This window comes from Peromyscus eremicus, chromosome 11 (assembly GCF_949786415.1).
Source record: "Peromyscus eremicus chromosome 11, PerEre_H2_v1, whole genome shotgun sequence".
Classification (NCBI taxonomy): Eukaryota; Metazoa; Chordata; class Mammalia; order Rodentia; family Cricetidae; genus Peromyscus; species Peromyscus eremicus.
Window position 1 is genome coordinate 48,608,594 of NC_081427.1, and position 24,199 is coordinate 48,632,792.

General features: G+C 36.8%; 1 protein-coding gene across 2 annotated transcripts; it reads left to right on the forward strand.

Moving 5' to 3' along the window:
- The first annotated feature begins 48 nt into the window (after positions 1-48).
- Ppwd1 (peptidylprolyl isomerase domain and WD repeat containing 1) lies at positions 49-22,863 on the forward strand. Of its 2 annotated transcripts, XM_059276140.1 has the most exons (11): positions 49-300; positions 3,648-3,750; positions 6,197-6,297; positions 6,445-6,565; positions 8,719-9,166; positions 11,811-12,001; positions 15,463-15,652; positions 18,844-19,025; positions 20,131-20,212; positions 20,899-21,081; positions 22,589-22,863. In XM_059276140.1, the coding sequence occupies exons 1-11, from the start codon at positions 105-107 to the stop codon at positions 22,730-22,732; spliced, it is 1,941 nt and encodes a 646-aa protein (XP_059132123.1). In that variant the 5' UTR covers positions 49-104; the 3' UTR covers positions 22,733-22,863. The 2 variants fall into 2 exon arrangements, with proteins under 2 accessions (XP_059132123.1, XP_059132124.1); XM_059276141.1 differs by lacking the exon at positions 49-300 and having other exon boundaries at positions 3,699-3,750; positions 6,197-6,222; positions 6,543-6,565.
- Positions 22,864-24,199: the final 1,336 nt, after the last annotated feature.

Below are 24,199 nucleotides of genomic sequence, written 5' to 3' on the forward strand. Positions count from 1 at the left end.
CCAATCAGGAAGCGCCCTCGGCCGTGACGGAAAGGCTGCGCCGCCGCGGCTCCGGAAGTACGAGCTCACTCGGTTGTCGCGCCTCTTCTGACGCCTCCGGCACCATGGCGGCAGAGAGCGGTAGTGATTCTCAGCTGAGAAGAAGAAGGCGCCGGGACCCAGAGGAACGGGAGAAAACGGAACCCAGCCAGCGAGAACTGGCCATGGCGGTGGCGGGGAGCGAAGAAAACGAGGATGAGAACGAAGAACGCTGGGTTGGGCCGTTACCGGTGGAGGCGACACTGGCCAAGAAGAGGAAAGGTAGCTGCGGAGTGCCCGCCCGAGAGCAAGTGCAAGGCTACGTGATAGCGGCGTGCGAGGGTTGATTTCAAGCACGCACGCCAGCGGGAGTGAGAGTGTGGGTTTGTGCGCTTAGACGGACGGTCTTCATTTCTTCCACAGATCGTGAATTGGTCTTAGTGTAGGTTATTTTTCAAAATACGTAACACTGTTGATTCCCGTCTAGTTAGCATAGATGCTACAATAGTAGTTGTCTGTCTTTTTGTGGGGGGGTGCTTTTATTGACCTCATAGCTGTCATGTAAAGTTGGAATTCCTAATTTTGATTAACAGGTGTGGGAAGGAGTACGGGTTCTCAGAATCATAGACTTAAGTTCTCAACCCTGACTCGTCTACTAATGAATTTTCAAACCCAGGGGAAGTTGCTTAAGTTTCCTGGATTTGAAGCCATATTCGAGACAAAATAGTCCTAAATGTGTTCGTGTGTGTGTGTGTGTGTGTGTGTGTGTGTGTGTGTGTGTGAAAGAGAGAGCGCGCGCGCGCGAGAGCGCCTTCTAGGTTTTAGGTGTAGTTGTTGAATTTTATATAAGGACACCTTTTTAGTTCCTTATTTTTTCCTGTTGTTAAGTGTTCTCCACAGCAACCTTTGCCTTCACGGCAGTTAGAACATTTTGTGGTTGTATGTTTATTCATGTGACTTTCTGAACATTACTAGACTAAACATGTAAAGACATGTATCATGCACTTTTTGCTCCAACCCTTGGTACAGTGCTTTGCATAAAAATGTAATGAGTATTTTATTACATTTTTGCTGTTATTATTTCACATAAATATTGCTACATATACCACTTAAAGGGAAGAAATAGGGATAACTAGGCAGGGAAAAAAGGAAGAAAGGAAAAACCAAACGCTGAAATGCTGGCATAGGAAACAAGCATCCTATAAACAATACGGTTTCAACAGAAAAATTTTTACCCTTAGCCAAATGCTTCTTTTAAGCCAGCCAGTAGTGTATGAGTTTGAAAACAACAACAACACAACCTCTGAAACTACAAACAAAAGAATTGTTATAAAAACATATAAAACATTATCTAAAATGACAAGTGTTTAATAATTCTAAACTTGTAGAAATGGAGCTAAAATTGGACTTTTTCTGTATGCTTTCACAATGATATACAGTTATATGACACTACATTAAATAAAGCTATTTCTTTTTTTTTTTTTTTTTTTTTTTTTTTTTTTTGGTTTTTCGAGGCAGGGTTTCTCTGTGTAGCTTTGCGCCTTTCCTGGAACTCACTCTGTAGCCCAGGCTGACCTCGAACTCACGGAGATCCACCTGGCTCTGCCTCCCGAGTGCTGGGATTAAAGGCGTGCGCCACCACTGCCTGGCTAAATAAAGCTATTTCTTAAAAACATTCCTTTTTATTATTTTATATGTGTGAATGTTTTGCCTGCCTATATACCATGCAGGTGTCTGGTGTCCAAGGAGTCCAGAAGAGGGCATCAGATACCCTGGAACTGGAGTTACAGATGGAAGAGTAGTCAGAACTCTTAGCTGCTGAGCCTTCTATCTGGCCCCAAATTAAGGAATATTTAAATTTTTATTCATTATTATTGTGTGTGTTGGTGGCATCAGAGAGGTGGGAACACACATGCCATAGTGGAGGCCACAGGACAACTTTGTGGAGTTGGTTCTCTATGTCTACCTATGAACCTTTGTGTGGGTTCCAAGGATTGAACTCGGGTTACCAAACTTGGGCCAGCACCTTTACTCTGTGAGCCATCTCACCCATCTTAAGGTAAACGATTTCTTATGAAAAATAATTATTTCTTTCTCTTTTTTATGTCCAAGTTCCCTTGAACATATTCAGAGGAATTAACGAACAATAAAAGCTATGTAGAACAGATAAGATAAAATTTGTTACAGCAAACTCCAACAATGGTATTAAAAAGACAAATGGAATACTACTTTTATGTAAAGAAGTGCCAAAGTAAGCAACCCAGGATTGGTGTAGAAGCTCCAGAAGTTCCTAGGCACCTTTTGCCCCAGCATAACAAGTGTATGGTCCTTATTTTCATTGTCCTGAGTTCTTAGAATTACAGCATTAATAATCTAGCGCCAAGCTAGGGAAGAAAGGCAAGTTTTTCCAGATTATTTTCTTATTATCACAAAACATGTGCACCTTATCCCTTTATGTAGTGCATACAGTCACTACAGAGGAATGTGAGAAAGGCCATTTAACCAAATGTTAGTAGTCAGACATAAAAAATGGGGATTCTGTTACTCAAAAAGTTAATGGAAATAGTTTGCCAGACATAATTTTGAGTGTGCTATATAGCAGTACAAGAATCTAACAGTTTGTCATGTTCAATTTACCAACTTTATTTAGGCATTTTTGATTATCTTATTTGGAAACAATACTTTTTTTTTTTTTTTTTGGTTTTTTCGAGACAGGGTTTCTCTGTGTAGCTTTGTGCCTCGCTCTGTAGACCAGGCTGGCCTCGAACTCACAGAGATCCGCCTGCCTCTGCCTCCTGAGTGCTGGGATTAAAGGCGTGCACCACCACCGCCCGGCTTAAACAATACCTTTTTTAAAACTGATTTTACTAATAAAATTGGTCCTGGCTCATAATAAAATTAAGATTTTTTTTTTAACATTCCTCAATTTTCCATTTTTCCAGTTGTTGTATGCCTAGAAAAATACCTGAAATGCACTCAACTAGGATTTCCTGAGCTCTAAACATCCAAGCATTTCATTTTGTTATCATGTTTCAGTTCTTCTTCAATGACTTATTAGAGGATTGGTGGCCTTAAAAATAAACATACATCTTACAAATAGCTGTTAGCTTTTTAGTTAAATTAACCATAATAACTGGTATCTTTATGGTTATGGAGATTGTCATGGTTTCATAAAGCTTTAGGTCTCTTTGAACCTTCATATTAAGCCAGAACCAGTCACAATTTCAAACCCTTTGAAACAGAAGCTAGAGCTCAGTCATTAAAAGCACTTGGCTCCTCTTCCAGAAGACCTAAGTTTGAGTCCCAGCACCCACCTCAGACAACTCATAAACCACCTGTAATTCTAGTTCACATGGATCCAACACCCTCTTTTGGCCTAGTTGGACCTGTACACACAGGGCATACAATGGCATAGACACACAATCTTTGAAACAGTATCTATATAATCCCTGAGAACCTGTCATAGTAACTTCTGAAGTAATGTTATAATTGATATAACAAATACTGTATTTTTATCCCATTTATTAATTGAAAGAAAATTAAATTTAGAAGAGAATACAAAATTTAGAAAATTCTAAATAGTCATGTTAATTTCATTCGTTAAATATAATTTTTACCCTCTTCCCCAGTTCTAGAGTTTGAAAGAGTGTATCTTGATAATCTCCCCAGTGCATCCATGTATGAGCGCAGTTACATGCACAGAGATGTTATCACGCATGTGGTATGCACCAAGTAAGTGTATCCTCCTCTTTTTAATGTTTTAATTTTATTTTATGTGTGTGAGTGTTTTGCATATGTCTGCACCACTTGTGTGCCTATAGAAGCTAAAAGAGGGCATCAGATCTCTTGGGACTGGAGTTATAGACCTTTGTAAACCACAATATGGTTGCTGGGAATTAAACACAGGTCCTCTGAAACAGCAGCCAGTGCTCTTAACTACTGAGCTATCTTTCCAGTAGCTCATATTACATATTCTCAGAAAAAAAAAATCTAAATCCACTTAATTATGAGTGGATTTATGGGAGTAATTTGGGGATTTTATAGATTTAATTCTGCAAGTTCTAAGTAATTGAGCAAAGCCTTGCATGTTTTCTTATATAAAAGAAAACATCCTATCAGATAGACTATCCTAGTATATGTAACAGATTTGATCATAACAATCAATAATGGATCAACTAGTATTATCAGAGCTTTCCTAAAGAAGAAGATAGGAATAATGATAATTTGGCTTCTTTGGTGTTTATAAAGAAGAAGATGGTAACTCAAGCCTCCTGGAGTTATCAGTGGACCTTCAAAATGAATGACCAGGAAGACTCAAAGAGTAATAATGATAGGAATAATGTTCCTCTGGTTTTTAACTCATTCTATGTCTAGATAGTGTTGTTATGTATTTCATTAATTACCTGATTTATCTTAACACTTTTAAAAGTCAAAAGTTTCATGTTATAGGTGAAACAACTGTGAGTAAAAAGGTTAAGTGGCAGAGAAGCTAAAGAAAAAAAAAGATAAGCTAAATTCCATATTTCTATTCCTTATTTGGATTTTGAGCCTGTGAGCAAGAGTAATATCAAATTCATATTTTGTTTGTTTGTTTGTTTGTTTTTCGAGACAGGGTTTCTCTGTAGCTTTGCGCCTTAACTGGAACTCACTTGGTAATCCAGGCTGGCCTTGAACTCACAGAGATCCGCCTGGCTCTGCCTCCCGAGTGCTGGGATTAAAGGCGTGCGCCACCACCGCATATTTTTAAAAGGAGCATCTTGGCTATACTCGGATGAATGCTTTCAAATAGGACAAAAATAGATACAGGAAGAACAGAAGGCTTGTGTAGAAATTTGGATTAGCTGTGATCGGGCTTGGCTGATACTGTGGTCAAAACTGGATGAAATATTTAAGAACCGTCTACTATTGATTTTTTAAGACAATTGCAATTGCATTTCAGATGTCCATTTCTTCATATTTTAACAATAGGCTAACTGACCAAATACAGTTCAAACTTGTTAATGTATAAAGCAACTGATAGATACTGGCACTGCTTTTCTCCTAAATTGGATTTGTTTTTTAACCCAAAGCTGTAGAGTTTAACAAAAAGGTTTTTTGTTTTTTGTTTTTTTTTTGTTTGTGGGGGGGGGAGTGGGTTAAGTAAATCTTAAGCCATTAACCATGAATGTAGTGTAGTGTGAATAATTTAATTGTCAAAGTTAAGTAGCATGTGTAAAATACTTACTGTATATACACTGTGCTCAACAAATGGTTTCAGTTTTTATATATGTGTGGTAGGAAAAACATGTGTTCTGATCAGAATCTTTTTTAATATTAACAAAAATACCTTGAATAAGAAATGAAAAAAAATTGTTGGACTTTTCTATATGTGAAAGTAGTTTGAGTCTTTATAATCTTCTGAAAACTAGAAAATTTCCTCTTTAAAAGACTGCCTTTATGGGCTGGAGAGATGGCTCAGAGGTTAAGAGCACTGACTGCTCTTCCAGAGGTCCTGAGTTCAATTCCCAGCAACCACATGGTGGCTCACAACCATCTGTAATGAGATCTAGTGCCCTCTTCTGGCCTGCAGTCATACATGCTGTATACATAATAAATAAATAAATCTTTTAAAAAAAAAAAAAAAAGACTGCCTTTAGGGCAGTAAGAAAGTAAAGTCTACTGATTCCAGCAGAGATTTCTTTGTTTATATGTTTTTGTTTTAAGACAGAGTCTCCCTTGTTAAGATGTGTGAGCTTGCTTTGCCGCCGTGCCCCCTCCCCCCACGGCCTAAGCAGTCTTCCTGCCTCAGCCTTCTGAGTAGCTAGGGTTACAGGTGTACAACACCAGGCCAAACTGTTTATTTAATGTTAAATTCTCACTCAATTATGAACTCACCTCTTGAGATTAAATTAGTTGTTATTATTTCTACAATGACCTGTGCAAAGTCAAAACAACAAACCCTAAACTAGACATGATAGGATCCACCTGTAAACCCAGCACTAAGAAGAGGCAGGCAGAAGGAACACAAATTCAAGACTAGAATAAAGTCAGCTTGGACTGTGTAGTGAGAACTTGTCTTTTAAAAACCAAAACAAAAAAAGCCTATATTGAAGTAGTCAGTTACTGTCAGTGAATGTTTGCTTTGAAATTACTCAGAGATCTGTTTTGGCAATTAACTTTAAAATTTTTATATATACAGGACAGATTTTATTATTACTGCCAGTCATGATGGACATGTTAAGTTTTGGAAAAAAATAGAAGAAGGAATTGAGTTTGTTAAACATTTTCGTAGTCATCTTGGTAAGGGTTTCATATTTTTTTATAGCTCCTGTTTAAACTGTACTAATTAAAATTTCCTTTAAAATATTGTGATATTTTCCTTTGAGTCATGCACATTTATTTTGTTTGTATTTATTAGGATGTTTTAATTTTATTTTTTTTAAATAGGAATAATTGAGAGTATTGCAGTTAGCTCTGAGGGAGCATTGTTCTGTTCTGTGGGTGATGATAAAGCAATGAAGGTGTTTGATGTAGTGAACTTTGACATGATCAATATGCTGAAGCTTGGGTAAGTTTTCTATAAAGTATATATTTTATATATGTGTGTGTGTTTGTATGTACATTTAACTTCGTAAAATAATTGTAAACAAAACACCATATCATAAGTTACTTTTGAACAGAATATATTATCTCACTTGGGGTTTTACATGGGAAAGTTAGGGGGAAATCCTTGTATTGTTTGGAGGCTTCTACTCAGGTTTTTCTCATTAACACAAATTTTCAAACAGAATCACAAAGATTCACCATATCCAGTTAATACCACGTAATAAATTGATGAGGACTTATTATGTCTAACTACTGAAGGTTAGAATAGCTTCCTTGCTATAGTATACTTACTTTGAAGATACAAGCTTGTGTTTTTATATGGTTTATAGATGTTTAGAATTTGCTGGTGGTTCTAAACTAAAGAGTGTACTGATACTGATGTGCAAGTTATGTGGTTGGATAGCACAGTATTAAGACTGGTGCTTTGTTTTATGCATGACTTTTTAAAGAAACATGCTACAAACATACTTATCTAATAAATGTCAACTTAAAAGTCATACCATCATCAGAATGTTTGGGGACTTGCTTTGCTTGAGTGACCTTAAGTTAGGCACCTTTAAACAACAAGCTTTAACCCCCCACAGCTCAAGAGTCTTGGAAACCCAAGGTCCAGTGCCAGCAATTTCCTTTCTTACCAGGGCTCTCTTCCTGGCTTCTTACTGTTTTCTTTGGTTAAAGAAGCTAGGAGGTGGGGCAGGATATACCTCATTTTCTTCAGAGAAGGCCATGGGCCTATCAGATTAAGACCCCACCCTTATGAGCTCATTTAAACTTAACTGACTCCTGAAGACTATCCAAAAGGTCCTACTATGGATTGTATTATGTCTATAATTCAAATCTAAATTTGGAGTTTCTTTTGAAATCAGATTTTATGAGCCACAAAAGAAAGCAGTGTTATTTTATTTGGTTAGGTTTCTTTTCTCTCTCTCTCTCTCTCTCTCTCTCTCTCTCTCTCTCTCTCTCTCTCTCTCTGTCTCTCTCTCTCTCTCTGTCTCTTTCTCTGTCTCTCTCTCTCTCTCTCTCTCTCTCTCTCTCTCTCTCTCTCTCTCTCTCGGTTGCAAATGCCATTTCCTAATTTGATCTTCTCTTTTATTCCCCCGTTTGTTTCCCCAGACATTTGCTATTTTTAAAAATAACAAATATTTGAACAGTAGCTCTTTGAGAATACTCAAAAGAGTCTATTTCAGGCACTGATAGAAATTCTAAATGAAGAATTCAAAAAAGGTGTTGATCCTCAACACTATGGTGGTTGGTGTAACAGTTAACTTTCAGAGTGACTGCTTTGCAGGAGACAACACATATGTCAGTTTGGTGTGTAGATTAAATGCATCAGATTCTTTTGCACATTGTCCATCATATATCATGTCCAATGCTTACATACAATTTTAATATCAAGATAGGACAGTAGTTTCTTTTGAGCATAGTCAGAACCTAAATATTTTTATTATAAATATTTCAAGAATAGATTTAGCCAGTGGTGGTGTCACACACCTTTAATCCCAGCACCTGGAAGGCAGAGACAGGGGGATCTCAGTCAGTTCGAGGCCAGCCTGGTCTACAAATTGAGTTCCAGGACAGCCAGGACTCTTATACAGAGAAACCCTGTCTCAAAAAACCCCAAAAAAAAAAAAAAAAAAAAAAAAGAAAGAAAGAAAGAAAGAAAAAGAAAAGAATAGATGTAATGCAAGCCCATTGGAAAGTTATACATAAACTGTTTTACAGATACCCAATGCCCAAGAATACCTTAAGGATTAAGTTTCCCTATCTGCCCAACAGAAATAAGTATACAGTTCTCTTCTTCTGATTTGGTATCATCATACATTATTACCGTTACACTGATGACATTAAAGAGAAAATTAAGGACTGGGGTATAGTTAAAGGTAGACCACTTAATATGCAAAAGGCCCTGGGTTTAATTCCTAGCAGTATAAGAAAAAAAGAGTAAAAAGAAATTGAGTAGCTATTCTAAGTAGTTCCTCCTATCATCTACATTTAAGCAAAGAATCTCAGACTGCCTAAATGGTTGGCCAGGACAGTTTGATTTTAGTAATGGGCTAGAGAGAAGTGCTTGTTGTATTGACCTTTCTTTTTCTCCTCAATTTTTAACTGCTTTAGCTATTTTCCTGGACAATGTGAGTGGATATATTGCCCAGGAGATGCTATATCTTCAGTTGCTGCTTCTGAGAAGAGTACAGGAAAAATTTTCATTTATGATGGCCGGGGAGATAACCAGCCACTTCATATTTTTGACAAACTCCATGTATCACCTCTTACTCAAATAAGACTAAACCCAGTTTATAAAGCAGTAGTATCTTCAGACAAATCTGGAATGATCGAGTACTGGACTGGACCTCCTCATGAATACAAGTTCCCTAAAAATGTGAACTGGGAGTATAAAACTGACACAGATTTATATGAATTTGCCAAGTGTAAGGCTTATCCAACCAGCATATGCTTTTCACCTGATGGAAAGAAAATAGCAACCATTGGATCAGATAGAAAAGTTAGAATTTTCAGGTTTTTAACTGGAAAACTCATGAGAGTCTTTGATGAATCATTAAGTGTAAGTGCAATTAAATCAGATTTTACTTTTCTCATAGTTTTATGTGTTTGCTATTTCATAAAAGATGTTTTTCTATATAGACATGTGTGTTGATGGTTATTTTCTCTTAGCACATTAAAGATACTACTCAGTTGTTCTTAGTCTTGGATTGATGCTCTTCCCTACATTATGTGATAGTTCTTAATAATTCTCTTCAGCGTTTGTTGAGGTAATAAGACTGAAGTGACAAGAAGAGATGAGGAATAAAGCTATGACAAAAGAGTTTGTCACTGGAAAGACGAGTATCATTTAAACTAATTACTTGCAATACCCAACATGAGTATAAACGTGTGTATAGAAAGTAGTAATAGCACATTCCACTAGCACATTCCACAAGGGCGCTTTTTTTTGTAGTTGGGGAGATGGCTGCCTAGGGTGAGGGGAAAAACTTCAGTGACTTAAAATTATTCAACTAGTCCTAGTTTAACAGAAATTGAATGTGAAGTTTTATCTTTTAGTATTTATTAACTGAAATATGCAGGATCACTGCATGTGTCAATACATTTGTGTACCACAGCGGCCATACTTTGAATGCCAGAATATTATAAAAAAGATTGTGTAGAGGTGTTTACCAAATTGGATAAATATCTATGAAATGCATGTATATATGAATAGATGGCTAGCTGTAGAACTTATATCTTGAAAGCTGAGTCTTCAGCAAAAATAATCATGAACCTCTAAAAAGTACTCCAGCATTCTGGGCAATTTTGAGCACATAAATAAGTGGTAATCAGAAACAAAAAAGCTATTCTGGAAGACCATACGTTCATGCCTCAAACTCTAGCATACTTCTTGTTTTTGTAGTTTTTGTAGTTTTTTTCTTCCTTTGTCAAAAAAAAAATGAGAAGATTTTAGTTAATATAAACATGAAACAAATATATAAATAAATATGATATAAGTTTAGTTTATTATCATACACAATAAAAAGTTAGCTTTGGCCCGGTGGTGGTGGCATTTGCCTTTAATCCCTGTGCTCTGGAGGCAGAGGCAGGTGGATCTCTGAGTTCAAGGCCAGCCTGGTCTACAGAGTGAGTTCCAGGACAGCCAAACAAAAAAAAAAGGTTAGCTTTGAAATCTACTGTTTGAGATGCTGAATAACAATATCCTATTCTATAAGGCTCATGGACTACTAACACTAGGCATTCATGTTAGAACCTATATCTTGAAAATTATGGATTAAATATCAAAAGAAACCAAATTTCCAAACTATAAAGGGTACCTATAAAAACCATTTCTTCCTAAACACATTTATCTAATAATAATCTTAACTGCTCTTATCAAAATAACTTGAAACAGTTTCTGATGTCTTAATTTTGATATAGCAAGATAGTAAGAGTTACTCAACAGGGAACTGGAGAAATTGCTAAGTTTTCAGGAGGGCTTTACTGTTCTTGCTCAGGACCCAAATTCAGTTGCCAGTACCCATGTTAGACAGTTCACAATAACCTATAACTCCAGCTCCATATCTTACATTCTCTTCTGGCCACCGCAGGCACCCACATGCACATGTATATTCACATAGACACACACAAATAAAAAAAAAATTTTTAAAGTTATTCAACAAAATTTAGTATTTGCCATATGTTCTTTTCATGGTCCTTATACAGGACTTCACATGTTATGTGTAGCTGAGTTGCTTGACAAATAGCTACTATTCATGTGACTCACTTTTTTGTTTGTTTTGGGGGATTGAGCTTCACTTTGTCATCTGTGCTGGCCTAGAACTTCCTATGTAGCCCAGGCCATTCTCCTGCCTCATCTTCCCAAATGCTGGGACTACAGGTATAGACTAAGGTCCAGCTACCATGCGATTTGACACTTTAATGTATCTAGATCAGATGGAGACACACCAAAAGTATTGTACACATAAGATTCCAAAACAGTAATATAAAAAAGTTTTGTCTGTTTTATGAACTATTATAGAAATGGTAATATCTTGTGTATATTAGATTGAATAAAATAAATTCCACCTGCTTTTTACTTTGTGTAATGTACATCCAAAAATTTTAAAATATTTATGTGACTTGCATTATACTTCATTGAAAGTGCTACTCTGAGGCTTCTAAAGGGCAAGCTTATTTCTGTAAAGAAAGCATTAGTTATGTAAATCAACTGGTTTAGTGTGTGTGTTTCTTAAGTTAGAAAATCAATTACTATTATAGTATTTGCGATGGAGAGTGACAGGGATCAAATCCAGGACCTTAAGTACTTAATCTATAAGTAAGCTTCACACCCCTGAAATACAAATTTGTTATTGTTATGTTTGAGACTGGGTTTCATACTGTGGGCCAGGCTGTGCTGACACTCACTGTGTAGTCCAGGCTGGCCTAGAGCTCACAGTGCTCTTGCCTCAGCCTTCAGACTGCTGGAATTACAGCTGAGAACAACCATATTGGCCTTGAACTATTTGTGATTGAACTCACCATTGTCTTCTTTCATTTCCTGCTTATACAGTTTAGAATGCATCCTAAGTTGTACGAATATACAAAAATCTCGATTCTCAATGTGTTCTGTTTCTATTCAGTGTTCACTGTCTTAATTTATATATGTATGTATGAATCTATATGTATGTAGTTATTTTGTTAATGCATAGCTTATTTCCTAGATGTTTACTGAACTGCAGCAGATGAGGCAACAACTCCCAGACATGGAATTTGGCCGACGAATGGCTGTAGAACGTGAGCTGGAGAAGGTGGATGCTGTAAGATTAATTAATATCGTTTTTGATGAAACTGGACACTTCGTGCTATATGGAACAATGCTGGGCATTAAAGTTATAAATGTAGAAACAAATCGGTAAGCTTTAATATGATTTATATATATTTTAAGTGCAGTTATATAGGACCATTTCCTCCATCAGGCAAACAGTGAGAGTTTTGTTTGTTCCAGAGAAAGTGGAAAGGTCCCAAAAGCCTAAACTTAACCAATTGTTTTGACTGGATTTTCCTATGGTCTCTCAGTTGTTTATAATTTTATGTAAAAAGTTTCCATTCATATTTGTAAAAGAAATAGAAGATATGCATAGTGAAATGAATGATAAGCAGTGCTGGTTGCAGCACTGGTTACCACTCGGAATGGTCACGGTCACAACAGAACCCAGTATTAGTTTTAGAGCTTTATTGGGGAGAGGGAGACCAAGAGAACCAGGCCTGGGGAGGAAAGCATGTGCAGAGAGAGGGAAGACAGTGGGAGAGAGCAGAACAGAGAGAGAGAGGGTGGGGTCTGAGTCACGGCTCTTTAAGGCACAGATTGTGCAACCACACTGCACAAACGAGGTCACCAGTGCATACTGATGACATAAAATGCAAGACCCTTTGCTTAACTCCTGAACTGTGCATGTACGGTCACACAGCTGGAGTGAGGGCAGAATTCTAACACATAGTTTCAAGGATTTAGTTGTTTATTTTTTTTTTTCTTTTTAACAGGTTTCAGTCTGTGTTTTGCTTGTTGATTTAAATTAGCCAGGCTCGTGTTAAATGTTGCCAAATATTTTAACCACAGAATTCAACATCACATTGTGCTAGACATAAAGGCGAGCTAACATGCATAAAACCACAGTAACTCTTTTGTGCAAAAAGCCCATTTGGTGTTAGTACAGAATATCTACAATCAGATACTATGAACGTAAAGAAAAAACTTAGAGAATATTTTGAGAAAATTCTTGTGCTGTACATTCCTATATAATCAGATTTATCTTGTGGTTCTTGGTAATATAAAATAATTAAAAACTTGAATAATAGAAAAATGTTATAACTGTGCGCTCAACCTTTGGTATCCCTGTGGTTGTACCAGGATTCCTTGTGGATTCTAAACTCTTAAGTATACTCAATCACGTAGCCCCTCATATAACATGCATATGTTCTTATATTTTATTTATGTGTAGATTATTCATAATTCCTGGTATAAATGTTATATAAATACATATTGTACCATATTATTTATAGAATAATGACAAGGAAAAAACAGTATACATGCTCACTATAGACAATTTAAAACAAAATATTTTAGTTTGAAGTTTGGATCTAAGATACAGAACCTATGAGGACAGAGGGATGATTGTATTAATGAGTGATTTGGGTTTGCTTTATTTCTCTCTGTGTGTGTGTGTGTGTGTGTGTGTGTGTGTGTGCACCAGAGGTCAGTGTCAATTGTCTTTATTGCTTTCCACTTATTTTGAGACAGTGTCTCTTGCTGTACCTGATGTTCACCTATTTGGCTAGACTGGCTAGCCAGTGAGCTCCAAAGATCTTTCTGCTTCTGCCTCTGCCTCCTCCCTCCCGCACAGCAGGGTTACAGATTTTTGCTTCCATGGCTATGAGTACTAGGGATCTGAACTCAGGTCCTTGTACCCACTAATCCATTTTCCCAACCCTGAGGTCTGTTTTCTCTTTAATAGAATTTTCAAAACAGTTGTAGACTCACAACAAAATAGAGAAGGTATAGTTTTCTGGTATATTCTCTACCCCTCTTACATCTCCTGTCAAAGTAGTACATTGGTTACAGGTGATAAACATACATTGATACATATCACCTATTACCTACCCATCGTTTACATTAAGTTTCCCTGTTGGCATTGTACATTATGTTTGGACAAATGTCAAGGGCCAAGTGCCCATCATTATATTATCAGAATGTTTTCACTGCCTAAAATCCTCTGCTTCACCTATCTATTACTCCAACTTCTGGAATGACTACTAACTAATCCATTACTCTAACTAGTCTATTACTCTAACTTCTGAAATGACTACTAACTACTACAACTAATCCTTCTTTTTTCAAGACAGGGTCTTAAACTGTAGCTCTTTATGGGAACTGAGTAGCCAGAGTTGACCTTGAACTCAAGGCAACGCTTCTGCCTCAGCCTGAGTGCTAGGATTAATTACAAGCATGAGCCACCATGCCCAGCTTACAGTACCACTATTTTTCTTTTCTCCTGATTTTGCTGCTTTCAGATTATGTAATGCTAATCATTCAACATGTAGCCTTTTACTTTGGCTTCTTTCAGTTAATAATAAGTTGAAATTCTTTCACATCATTCAATAACATTATATCTCATTTTTTAGAACTAAATAATTTGTTTGTTCAGCAAGCTACTAAGGGACATCTTTGTTGCTTCCAAGTTGTGGTATTATAGTAAGTAATGTTGCTCTAAACTTCATTTACAGGTGTGTGTGTAAGTTTTCAACTCCTTTGGATAAATACCAAGGAGCTAAATTGCTGGATCATATTGTAACAGTATTTTTTTTCTTATAAGAAGCCATCAGTTTGTCTCCCAAAATGCTATCCTTTGCATTCACACCAACAATGAATGAGAATTCTTGTTGCTCCAAACATTTGGTATCCATCAGTGTTCTGGGTTTGGGCTGTTCTAATGTGCTGTAATACCTTGTTTGCATTTCCATGTGACGACTGATGTGGAACATCTTTCATATACTTACTTGCCATCTGTATGTCTTTGCTAATGTCTCCAAAGCAATTTTAACTTGGTTGGTTGCTGTTATTGTTGAATTTTAAGAATACTTTGTGATATATAACAGGTTTTAATCAGACATAGTTTTCGTAAATATTTTCTTCGAGTCTATTGCTTTTTGTTTTCTTGATGACTGGATTGTTTTGAACCTAATAATACATACCCATTTAAAATATTTTGGGGACAGGAAAGTAGAGAGATATTTAAGATACCTTTCATTAGTCGTTTGGATATAGAAAACAGATAGTTGATTTAAAATTTTTTTACATGTATTTATTTATCTTGGGGTGGGGGAGCACATACCACACTGTGCATGTGCGAAAGTCAAGGAGACAATGTACTGGACACAGTTCACTCATTCCACCATGTGGATCATGTTGTCAGACTTGACAGCAAGTGCTGTTAGACACTGAACCAAATCTCTGATCCAGGATAGTTGATTTTTTAATTTTCGTATGTCAAGCTCTCATATCAGAAATTCTTTCTGGGTTTTTTTCCTTGCATGTTTGCATACTATGTATTTGTACAGGTGTGTCTGTCTGTACTTGTATGCAGGTGGAAGTCAGAAGTTAATGTCAAGTGAATTGCTGAGGGAACCCAGAGCTTACCGATTTGCCTAGTCTAGCTAGCCAGTTTGTCCTGTGGATCCTGTCAAAAGCACTTCGACTATGGAAGGCCTGCCTGGATCCAAATTCCAATTCTCAGGCTTGGAAATCAATTTATCCACTGAGCTGTCTTCTCAGCCTAATTCTGACAATTTATTATATTAAATATTTTATTTTTCCAGGTGTGTGCGGATCTTAGGGAAGCAAGAAAATATTAGAGTGATGCAGCTGGCTTTGTTTCAGGGAATAGCCAAAAAGCATCGAGCTGCAACTACTATAGAGATGAAAGCTTCTGAAAACCCCGTTCTTCAGAATGTTCAAGCTGACCCGACAATAGTCTGTACGTCTTTCAAAAAGAACCGATTTTATATGGTATGTAATGTTCTACGAGATGGCAATTACATTAATTTTTTTCAGACTTGCTGGGAGTTTTCTTTTCTCGGAGCATGTTGGCAATGCTCGCAAACTTTGTGAACAACTGAAACACCAGCCTACAACAATATTGTAGAATTTTAAACTAGGAAGTGTTTTTAAAGTATCTCTGTATTCTTTCCCATTGTGTTTAAAACTTTTCCCATCTGGCTTCTATCACTGTGTGTGCTAAGACAATAGGAAACTAATAATTATGTTCATAATTGTGTTTACAACAGTTTTTACTGTATGTTTTTAAATATTGTTTTATTTTCAACTTTTTACTTGAACATAATATATTTCCCAGAACTTGCACAATTTCTTTCTCTATACATATTTCCTTGACTTTTTGTTCACAGTAACAGTGCTATATTGAAGTGATGACATATTCCTGAAGAATCTTCTCCTCCTCTAGAGAATGCCTCTTGTTGGGGTTGTTGCTAAGTGATCATTTACATGATTACACATAACACCCTGCAATCACTCCCTTGCACTGGGAGAAGAATATAAGAATGGGCTAAAATCAATCTTTGAAGCTACTTAAGAATAGTAATATCATCTAGGCAGACAGTGTAAAGTACAGAGACCACACATTGTATCCTTTACACTGCAAACAGCTTCCTAAGATCTAAGTATAACTCCTCTGTTGTCTATAACTGACTTTTATCACTTTTGTGGCTTTAGACTTTTTTTTTCCCAAGACAGGGTTTCTCTGTGTAGCTTTGCACCTTTCCTGGAACTCACTCTGCAGCCCAGGCTGGCCTCGAACTCACAGAGATCCACCTGGCTCTGCCTCATGAGTGTTAAAGGCGTGTGCTGCCACCACCACCACCACCACCACCACCCAGCTAGACTTCTTTTTTATTTATTATACTGCCCAGATCAAATTTATTCTAGTTGCATTAAATGAGTATTATTTTTAACTGTTTTTAGCCATTATTTCTTCCAATCACACATTTCAACTTCTACTTCAGGGGTCAGCTTGAAAATCTTGCCAGGTGGTGGTGGGGAATGCCTTTAATCCCAGCACTGGGGAGGCAGAGCCAGGTGGATCTCTGAGTTCAAGGCCAGCCTGGTACCAAGTGAGTTTCAGGAAAGGCTGCAAAGCTACACAGAGAAACCCTGTCCCGAAAAACTAAAAAAAAGAAAAAAAAAGAAAAGAAAATCTTCTTCCTATGCTTCCCTCATCATATGCAACATGCTTTGGAGTATAAATCAATAATCTGTAAATTGGGGGAAACAGGTATGTCTATGACACTGCTCTCTTCCTCCAGATGATTTAAAACCAATAAATATGGAGTACTGTGGCTTCACTGTTAAGTACACAAAATTTAATCAAATGGTGTACACATTCAGATCTCTATACAAATTGTAAGCATCTGTGATGGATTCAAGCTAATACAGTTGATAAATGCATGAAATAGTAGTTTCTCTACCCCAACCAAGCTTTTAACCTAACATAGATAAATTCTTTAACATGAAAATTTTTCTTACAACCTCCAACTCATAGCTAAAAACTCATTAATTTATGCTAAATGAAAATAGTTGATCTTCTTTTGATCTATAATTTAGCTACTAATAAAGTTAAAATTATCAAAGATAATTCTTGATATATACTAAAACTATAATCACTGGCAGTGGTGGTACACACCTTTAATCCCAGCACTCAGGAGGCAGAAGCAGGTTGATGTGTGTGTATGCATGTAAATACATAAATATATAAACACAATTTTGCTCTGTCATTTTAGTGTTACTTGCATATAAAATGAGCTAATTGGTATTAGATAAGCAATAAGAGGATTCATGCCTGGGGAAAACTATTTCTCCTGCTCTCAATATTTCTTAGTTGCCTGCAGTTCTTTAAGGTTGGGGACCTGAAAGACTTTACCATTCCATGTTAGCATGTCTATTGGTATTGTACTTATTCAGGTCTTGTTTAAGTAGCCATATTGTTAGGGGATCATGAGTGACAATTCTCTATCATTTCTGGGAAACACAATCTTACAGATTTCCTGGTCCTTTGGTTCTTAGAATCTTTCTACCCCCTCCTCGCTTTTCCATGATATTCCTGAGCCTTAGATACAGAAGTTGTGTTATAGATGTATCCATCAGAACTGGACACTACATGATCAGTTGCTCTCTGCATTTTGACTAGTTGTGGTTTTCTGTAATGGTTTCCTTCTGTTGCAAAGAGAAGTTTCTTTGATAATGAATGACACCTATACTTATCTGTGGATGCAAGAACAGGTATTTAGAATGCAGTTAGAAATTATGCTGATTTTAATGAAGTGATGGTATATGGTTCTTCTGTAAGATCCAGGACCTCCTACTCCAAGAAGTTGTGTTTCTAGTACCAGATATGATTTCCCTCATGTTGAGTAGGCCTTAAGTCTAATTAGACAGTGGTTGGTTACCTCTAAGATATGAGTGCCAATATTACACCCTTAGGGATATCTTACCATACTAACTATTGTTGTAGATCCTAAGTGACATGGCTGGGTAGGACTATTGGTTGCTTCCCTCTTTCCAATACTATGAGAGCTCAGTTAGGATGGAGGCTTTCAGGTCAGACCCAGCTCAGATCCTCACTTCTGTCCAAAGGACATGAAGCCTTCAGCAATAGGGACCTACCTTCAATCTCTGGGAGGAAGCCATCAGCAATGCCAGTAGCCTATGTTGTTCTGGTGGTTTCTTGGACTCCAATAACCAGAACTCAAAAGGGAGTTCTTCACATCTGGTACTGGGTTTTTTTTTTGTTAGTCTATGATTCTTGGGGATAGTAGCACTGTCAGCCCAAATGGCATAACTTCATTTAAATTAGCTATGTATATACATACACTTGTATGTATTATATGTAAATTTAGGTGAATAAAAAAATGGTTCCTTATGGCTTTTTCAGACATCCTTATTTTTATTTTCTGCCTCTCCTTTGGTATGGACCTTGCTCCCTTCCCCATTTTTCCCTTTCCTCCTTCATATCACCAGTATCCTACCATTCTCCTCTCTAGCCCATAGTTCCATTTTACTCTCCTGGTTTTGAGGCTAATCCGGGTCTGTTGTGAACTCTTACTTTCCTTTAAAAGTAAAAGTTTTTTTATAAATTTTTACCAGGTAAGTTTTTTAATTCAACCACTCACATTTTCTTTATTGAGTTTACCAAACGAGAACCAGAAGATACAAAAAGTGCAGATTCTGACCGAGATGTTTTTAATGAGAAGCCTTCTAAAGAAGAAGTCATGGCAGCTACTCAAGCTGAAGGACCAAAACGAGTTTCAGATAGTGCCATTGTCCATACAAGCATGGGAGACATTCACATCAAGCTTTTTCCTGTTGAGTATGTATGATTTTCATCTTATACGAATACCAATGTCAATGAGTGTATTTGGACTGTAGCTTAACCATTGTTATGTTAATGGATTTTGAGTAATTTGTTTGGATAAAACATCTGGCTGGGTGGTAGTGGTGCATGCCTTTAATCCCAGCACTTGGGAGGCAGAGCCAGGCGGATCTCTGTGCGTTCGAGGCCAGCCTGGGCTACCAAGTGAGTTCCAGGAAAGGCGCAAAGCTACACAGAGAAACCCTGTCTCGAAAAACCAAAAAAAAAAAATCCGATCCTTAACACTCTGATATGTAAGTTCTTCTAGAGAAAGAGATCGATTTTAATGCAGGCCTATTATGAGAACAAACTACACTGCTATGACAGTGTTGTCCGTGACAGGACAGTCCCTAACATACACAAGATCTTGTTCAGTCTCCAATGCCATACAAAAGGAGGGCGCTAGAGTAAACTTGAAAGATACATAAGTGTATACTACTGTTACCTGAAACTGCACAGCCAGTTAGGTCTGCGGGGCTTTTTTATAGACAACTCCCCTCCCAAAGCAAATCCTTTAGGTAAGGATAATAATTTTTCTTCTGGAATTTGTTAGTCACCTACTATAATTTTAAAAGTGAATTCTAATGAAAATCATAAGGACTTAAAATTCTTTTTACAGTTGAAAAGTAGAACAGTTAAAATATTTGTAAAGTTAATTATTAATACCAAATATAATGGGATTATTTATCTGGCTTTCCTTGATCTAAAAGAGATCATGGAACTATAACATTGTTTTTAAAAGAAAAATTACTTTTCCCAGAAATAATTATAACCATCTGCACATGCATGCATGCATGTATCTATCTAAAAGTGTTATCTTTGGGTTTTTAAACTGCTAAATGGCTTTGAAGTACCACTATCATCAAACTCAAATATAGATAAGCATGTAAAGATATAAGAACACTACTACTTACCTGCCTTTCTACTGTCATTTGTCAGGAGATCCAATTATGACAAAGACTATCCCTCTGTCATGTTTAGAAACCCTTGAGAACATTAGAAAATGGAAGTTCAAAACATTATCTTAAAATACTCTGAATAATTTCATATTTTTATAAAATAGGTGTCCCAAGACGGTGGAAAACTTCTGTGTTCACAGCAGAAATGGTTATTACAATGGGCATACATTTCACCGTATCATTAAGGTATGTTATACAAACTTTATGTGATTTAAAGAAAAGTATGCTTCTGTACAATAAGAGTTTAAGTTTCCCAAATCCTCTCAAACACATACACTTTACTACAAGGTAAGATAGCACTGGATGGTCATGAATATTTAGTCAAGGCCAGGAAAAGGCAGGACTATCTTTTTAGAAACAGTACTCTAGTACTTTGTCAGCAGCTAAAGAAAGGGTAAAAGAATGCATCAAGGGATATGTATTAATCTAGTAGCTAGATAAGGCAGAGGTCTGGAAAATGGAAAAGCTATAATGACATGCAACCTTTGAGAACCTGAGGGGGCTTGGTCCCAGAATTTTGTGCGGCATTCTAGGAAAGTCAGTGTATTTAAGGAAAGGAAAGGGAAGAAGATGAGGACTGTATAAGACACAGGACACTAAGTAAATCCTAAAACTTTCTGTGGGCTATCAGGAAAGATAATGCGTGATAAGACATTTGCATTTTTATTTCAATCATTGAATAAGTAGTGATTCAGCGATGTAAATCTAACATTCAAACTTACTATAGGGTTAATCTAATCATGATTTAATTTAAGGAAGTTGAAGATTTCACTGAATACAAAGCACTTTTGATAGATACAAACCTGTAGTCACACACACAGAGATTACATATAAAAAAGACAAGGTATTATATTTATACTTTCTGTTAACAGGGCTTCATGATTCAGACAGGAGATCCAACAGGTACTGGTATGGGAGGAGAAAGCATATGGGGAGGAGAGTTTGAAGATGAATTTCACTCAACATTACGACATGACAGACCGTACACACTCAGCATGGCCAATGCTGGATCAAATACTAATGGATCCCAGTTTTTCATAACGGTAGTACCAACGGTGAGTACGTTGTCTATAAATGATAGTTCATGGTTTATGAACTGAGAATATGAATTTAGTAGGGGATCTGCGTTGTTCTGTTCTCTGTACTATTAAATCTGTCCAGATAGAAAACAGAATTTAGAGATGAAAATTTCAACAGCAGAACAAATGAGTTTAGAAAACATTATTTCTGTCCAGTAGAAAATACAGTGTTCTAAGTTCAGGATACTTGAGTTTTAGGTCTCCACTCTGCCCCCACTACTTTTATGCAACCTAAAGCAAATTATTTCACCTCTCGGGCAATTTCCTCATCCTTTGAATTTTTATTGCTATTTATTCATTAATGTATTTATGGTTGTTCGAGACAGGGTTTCTTTGTGTAACCCTGGCTGTTTTAGAACTCACTCTATAGACCAGGCTGGCTTCGAACTCAGATATCCACCTGCCTCTGCCTCCTGTTTGCTAGGATTAAAGACATGTGCCAACACCGCTGGCTTATTTTTATTTCTTTAAAACAAGGTCTTCTATGTTAGCCCAAGCCTCAGTCTGTCAGGTGCTGGGTTTACAGGTGTGTGGTACCATGCTTAGTTTTATCTGTTAATTAGAGAAATTAAGAGTGTATGAATTCCCAATTTTAAAACAAATTCCTTATAATTTCTTGTCTCTGATAAAAGACTGTTAATCATAATAAATGGTATTCGAGGCAAGAATTCTCTGTTGCTGATCCATATTGTACCTTACCTAGCAGATGCAGTATAAATTTGATGAAACTCAGTATAAGGTTACCTAGCTTTCTTTATATACAGTTTTCCAAAAGCAGAAAAAGTACCCATTGTAAACAAAATTATATACCAAACAAGAAAGGAAAGGTATTTGTAAGTATCTGCAGGCTCATAGTCCATTGTAACATTCATGGTGCTTTCAGTGTTGGTATTCCCAGCTCTGAGTAATGAGAAGAAACATGGGGAGATTGTACTTAACTCTGTAAAGGTCAGCTGAAGTAGCAGAGCCACCATGTAACTTCCACATTGTGCCAAAATAGTCTTCTTAAACCATTCTGGATCATCTCACTTTAAGGAATCTCATATGGAGTCTTAATTTCAAATGATCCAAAGTAATTTATTGGCTTATTGTATCATTTCCTCATCTGCTGATTTGAGCAACTATAGACTGAAAAAAAGAAAAATTGCATGTATTTTCTTGTCAATAATTCCTAAACAATATATTTAACAATAGTATAACATTTATGCTCAATATTCTAAGCTCTGTGCCATTTTATAAAGAGACCTTAGCATCTGTCTATGTGGTGTAGTGGGCAGTCTAATCGCCCAGGAATACCAAGGAATAACTTAAGGCTTTTTATCATTTCCGTATAAAGTAGGGATAATTTTTAAAAGCTGAGTATCATTGTTAAGAAAGTATTACACTTCATTTTAAATATATAAAATTTAAATTTTGCCTAATTTTCATAAATTTAATAAATTTGTTAAATTTACCAAAGTTTTCCATTTGTTCTCCAATACAGCCCTGGCTTGATAATAAGCACACCGTGTTTGGACGAGTGACTAAAGGAATGGAGGTTGTGCAGAGGATTTCCAATGTTAAAGTCAATCCCAAAACAGATAAGCCTTACGAGGATGTCAGCATCATAAATATCACTGTCAAGTGAAACGGGTTCTGTTACATTCACAATAACACGAGACTGTTTCACATTGGGAAATTTAATATGCAAATCATGTTTTAAAAGATACAAAACTGTATTTTTGTGTTTTCAGTTAAAGGTCATTTTTAAAAACTGCCTTTGATTTTTCTTGGGCTATTTCTGATCCTAAGGGTTGACAAACTGAAATGCACTAAATTCAGGCAAATAACATTTCTTATAGTTAAATTCTCCTCTGACTGAAATTCAGTATTAAATAATGGGAATTTCTTCTGTTTCAAAAACATGCCCTTATAGGTTTAGTGATCCTTTAAAAAAAAACAAAAACAAAAGGCGTTATATTCCTCATTATAAAATATCCTTTAAATGACTACTTGAATTCTTATTTTTAAATGAAAGTTCACTATTTTCATTTGCTTTTTCTAATGCAGCTAAGTAATCTTTCTTCTAACAAGTTATATTTTAATTCAGTCACCATCAAGAATAAAAGTAAAGGCCGGGCGGTGGTGGCGCACGCCTTTAATCCCAGCACTCGGGAGGCAGAGCCAGGCGGATCTCTGTGAGTTTGAGGCCAGCCTGGGCTACCAAGTGAGTCCCAGGAAAGGCGCAAAGCTACACAGAGAAACCCTGTCTCGAAAAACAAAAACAAAACAAAACAAAAAAAAAGAATAAAAGTAAAAATCAGTATCCAACAGTAGAGATTATTAATAGAGAAGTGGAGCAGTAAACTGGGTGTGGTGGCTTGTACCTGTAATTCCAGCACGAGAGGTGGAGGCAGGATCTTAAGGGAAAGGCCAGCCGGGACTACATAATGCCTGAAAACAAATTCTTCACCTCCCTTTGCCATTACTGACTGCTAACAACAACCAATTCTGGCTTCCAGACAGCCTTCTCAGAAACTTAAGAGAGGGACATCTCAACAGAGCTGCTTCAGGAACCCTGTTCCTACCAGTGATCAGTAGCATCATTTCATTTTGTATGGAAATGAAACCTGCAAGATGGAAAAGTATGTCTAATTGTGCCTTACAAGTGAGATGTGAGGCCAGGTGGTGGTGGTGTACACCTTTAATCTCAGGACCTTGGAGGCAGAGACAGGCAGGTCTCTTTGAATTCCAGGCCAACCTGCTCTATGTTGCAAGTTCCAGGACAGCCAGGGCTACACAGAGAAACCCTGTCTCAACCACCTCCAACCCACCGCCACCCCCCTACCCCTGGCAAAAAAAAAAAAAGAGAGAGAGAAAAAGATAAATTCTCATTAGGCAGTGGTGGCATACACCTTTAATCCCAGTGCTCAGGAGACAGAGGCTGGCAGATCTCTGAGTTAAAAGCCAGCATGGTCTACAGAGTGAGTTCCATGACAGACCAGGATACACAGAAACCCTGTCTCTTAAAACCAAAAAGAAAGAAAGGAAGAAAGTTATGTGTGCTTTCCTTTTAAAAAGAATTTGAGCTTACTCCATTAAGGACTTTGTTACA

What these genes read in the sequence shown, in the direction of transcription:
- Ppwd1 (XM_059276140.1), top strand. Translation starts at nt 105, where the DNA reads ATGGCGGCAGAGAGCGGTAGTGATTCTCAGCTGAGAAGAAGAAGGCGC. An exon ending in ACATTTTCGTAGTCATCTTG is followed by an intron (nt 6,298 to 6,444) that starts GTAAGGGTTTCA and finishes TTTTTTAAATAG; the next exon opens with GAATAATTGAGAGTATTGCA. An exon ending in ATCAATATGCTGAAGCTTGG is followed by an intron (nt 6,566 to 8,718) that starts GTAAGTTTTCTA and finishes TAACTGCTTTAG; the next exon opens with CTATTTTCCTGGACAATGTG.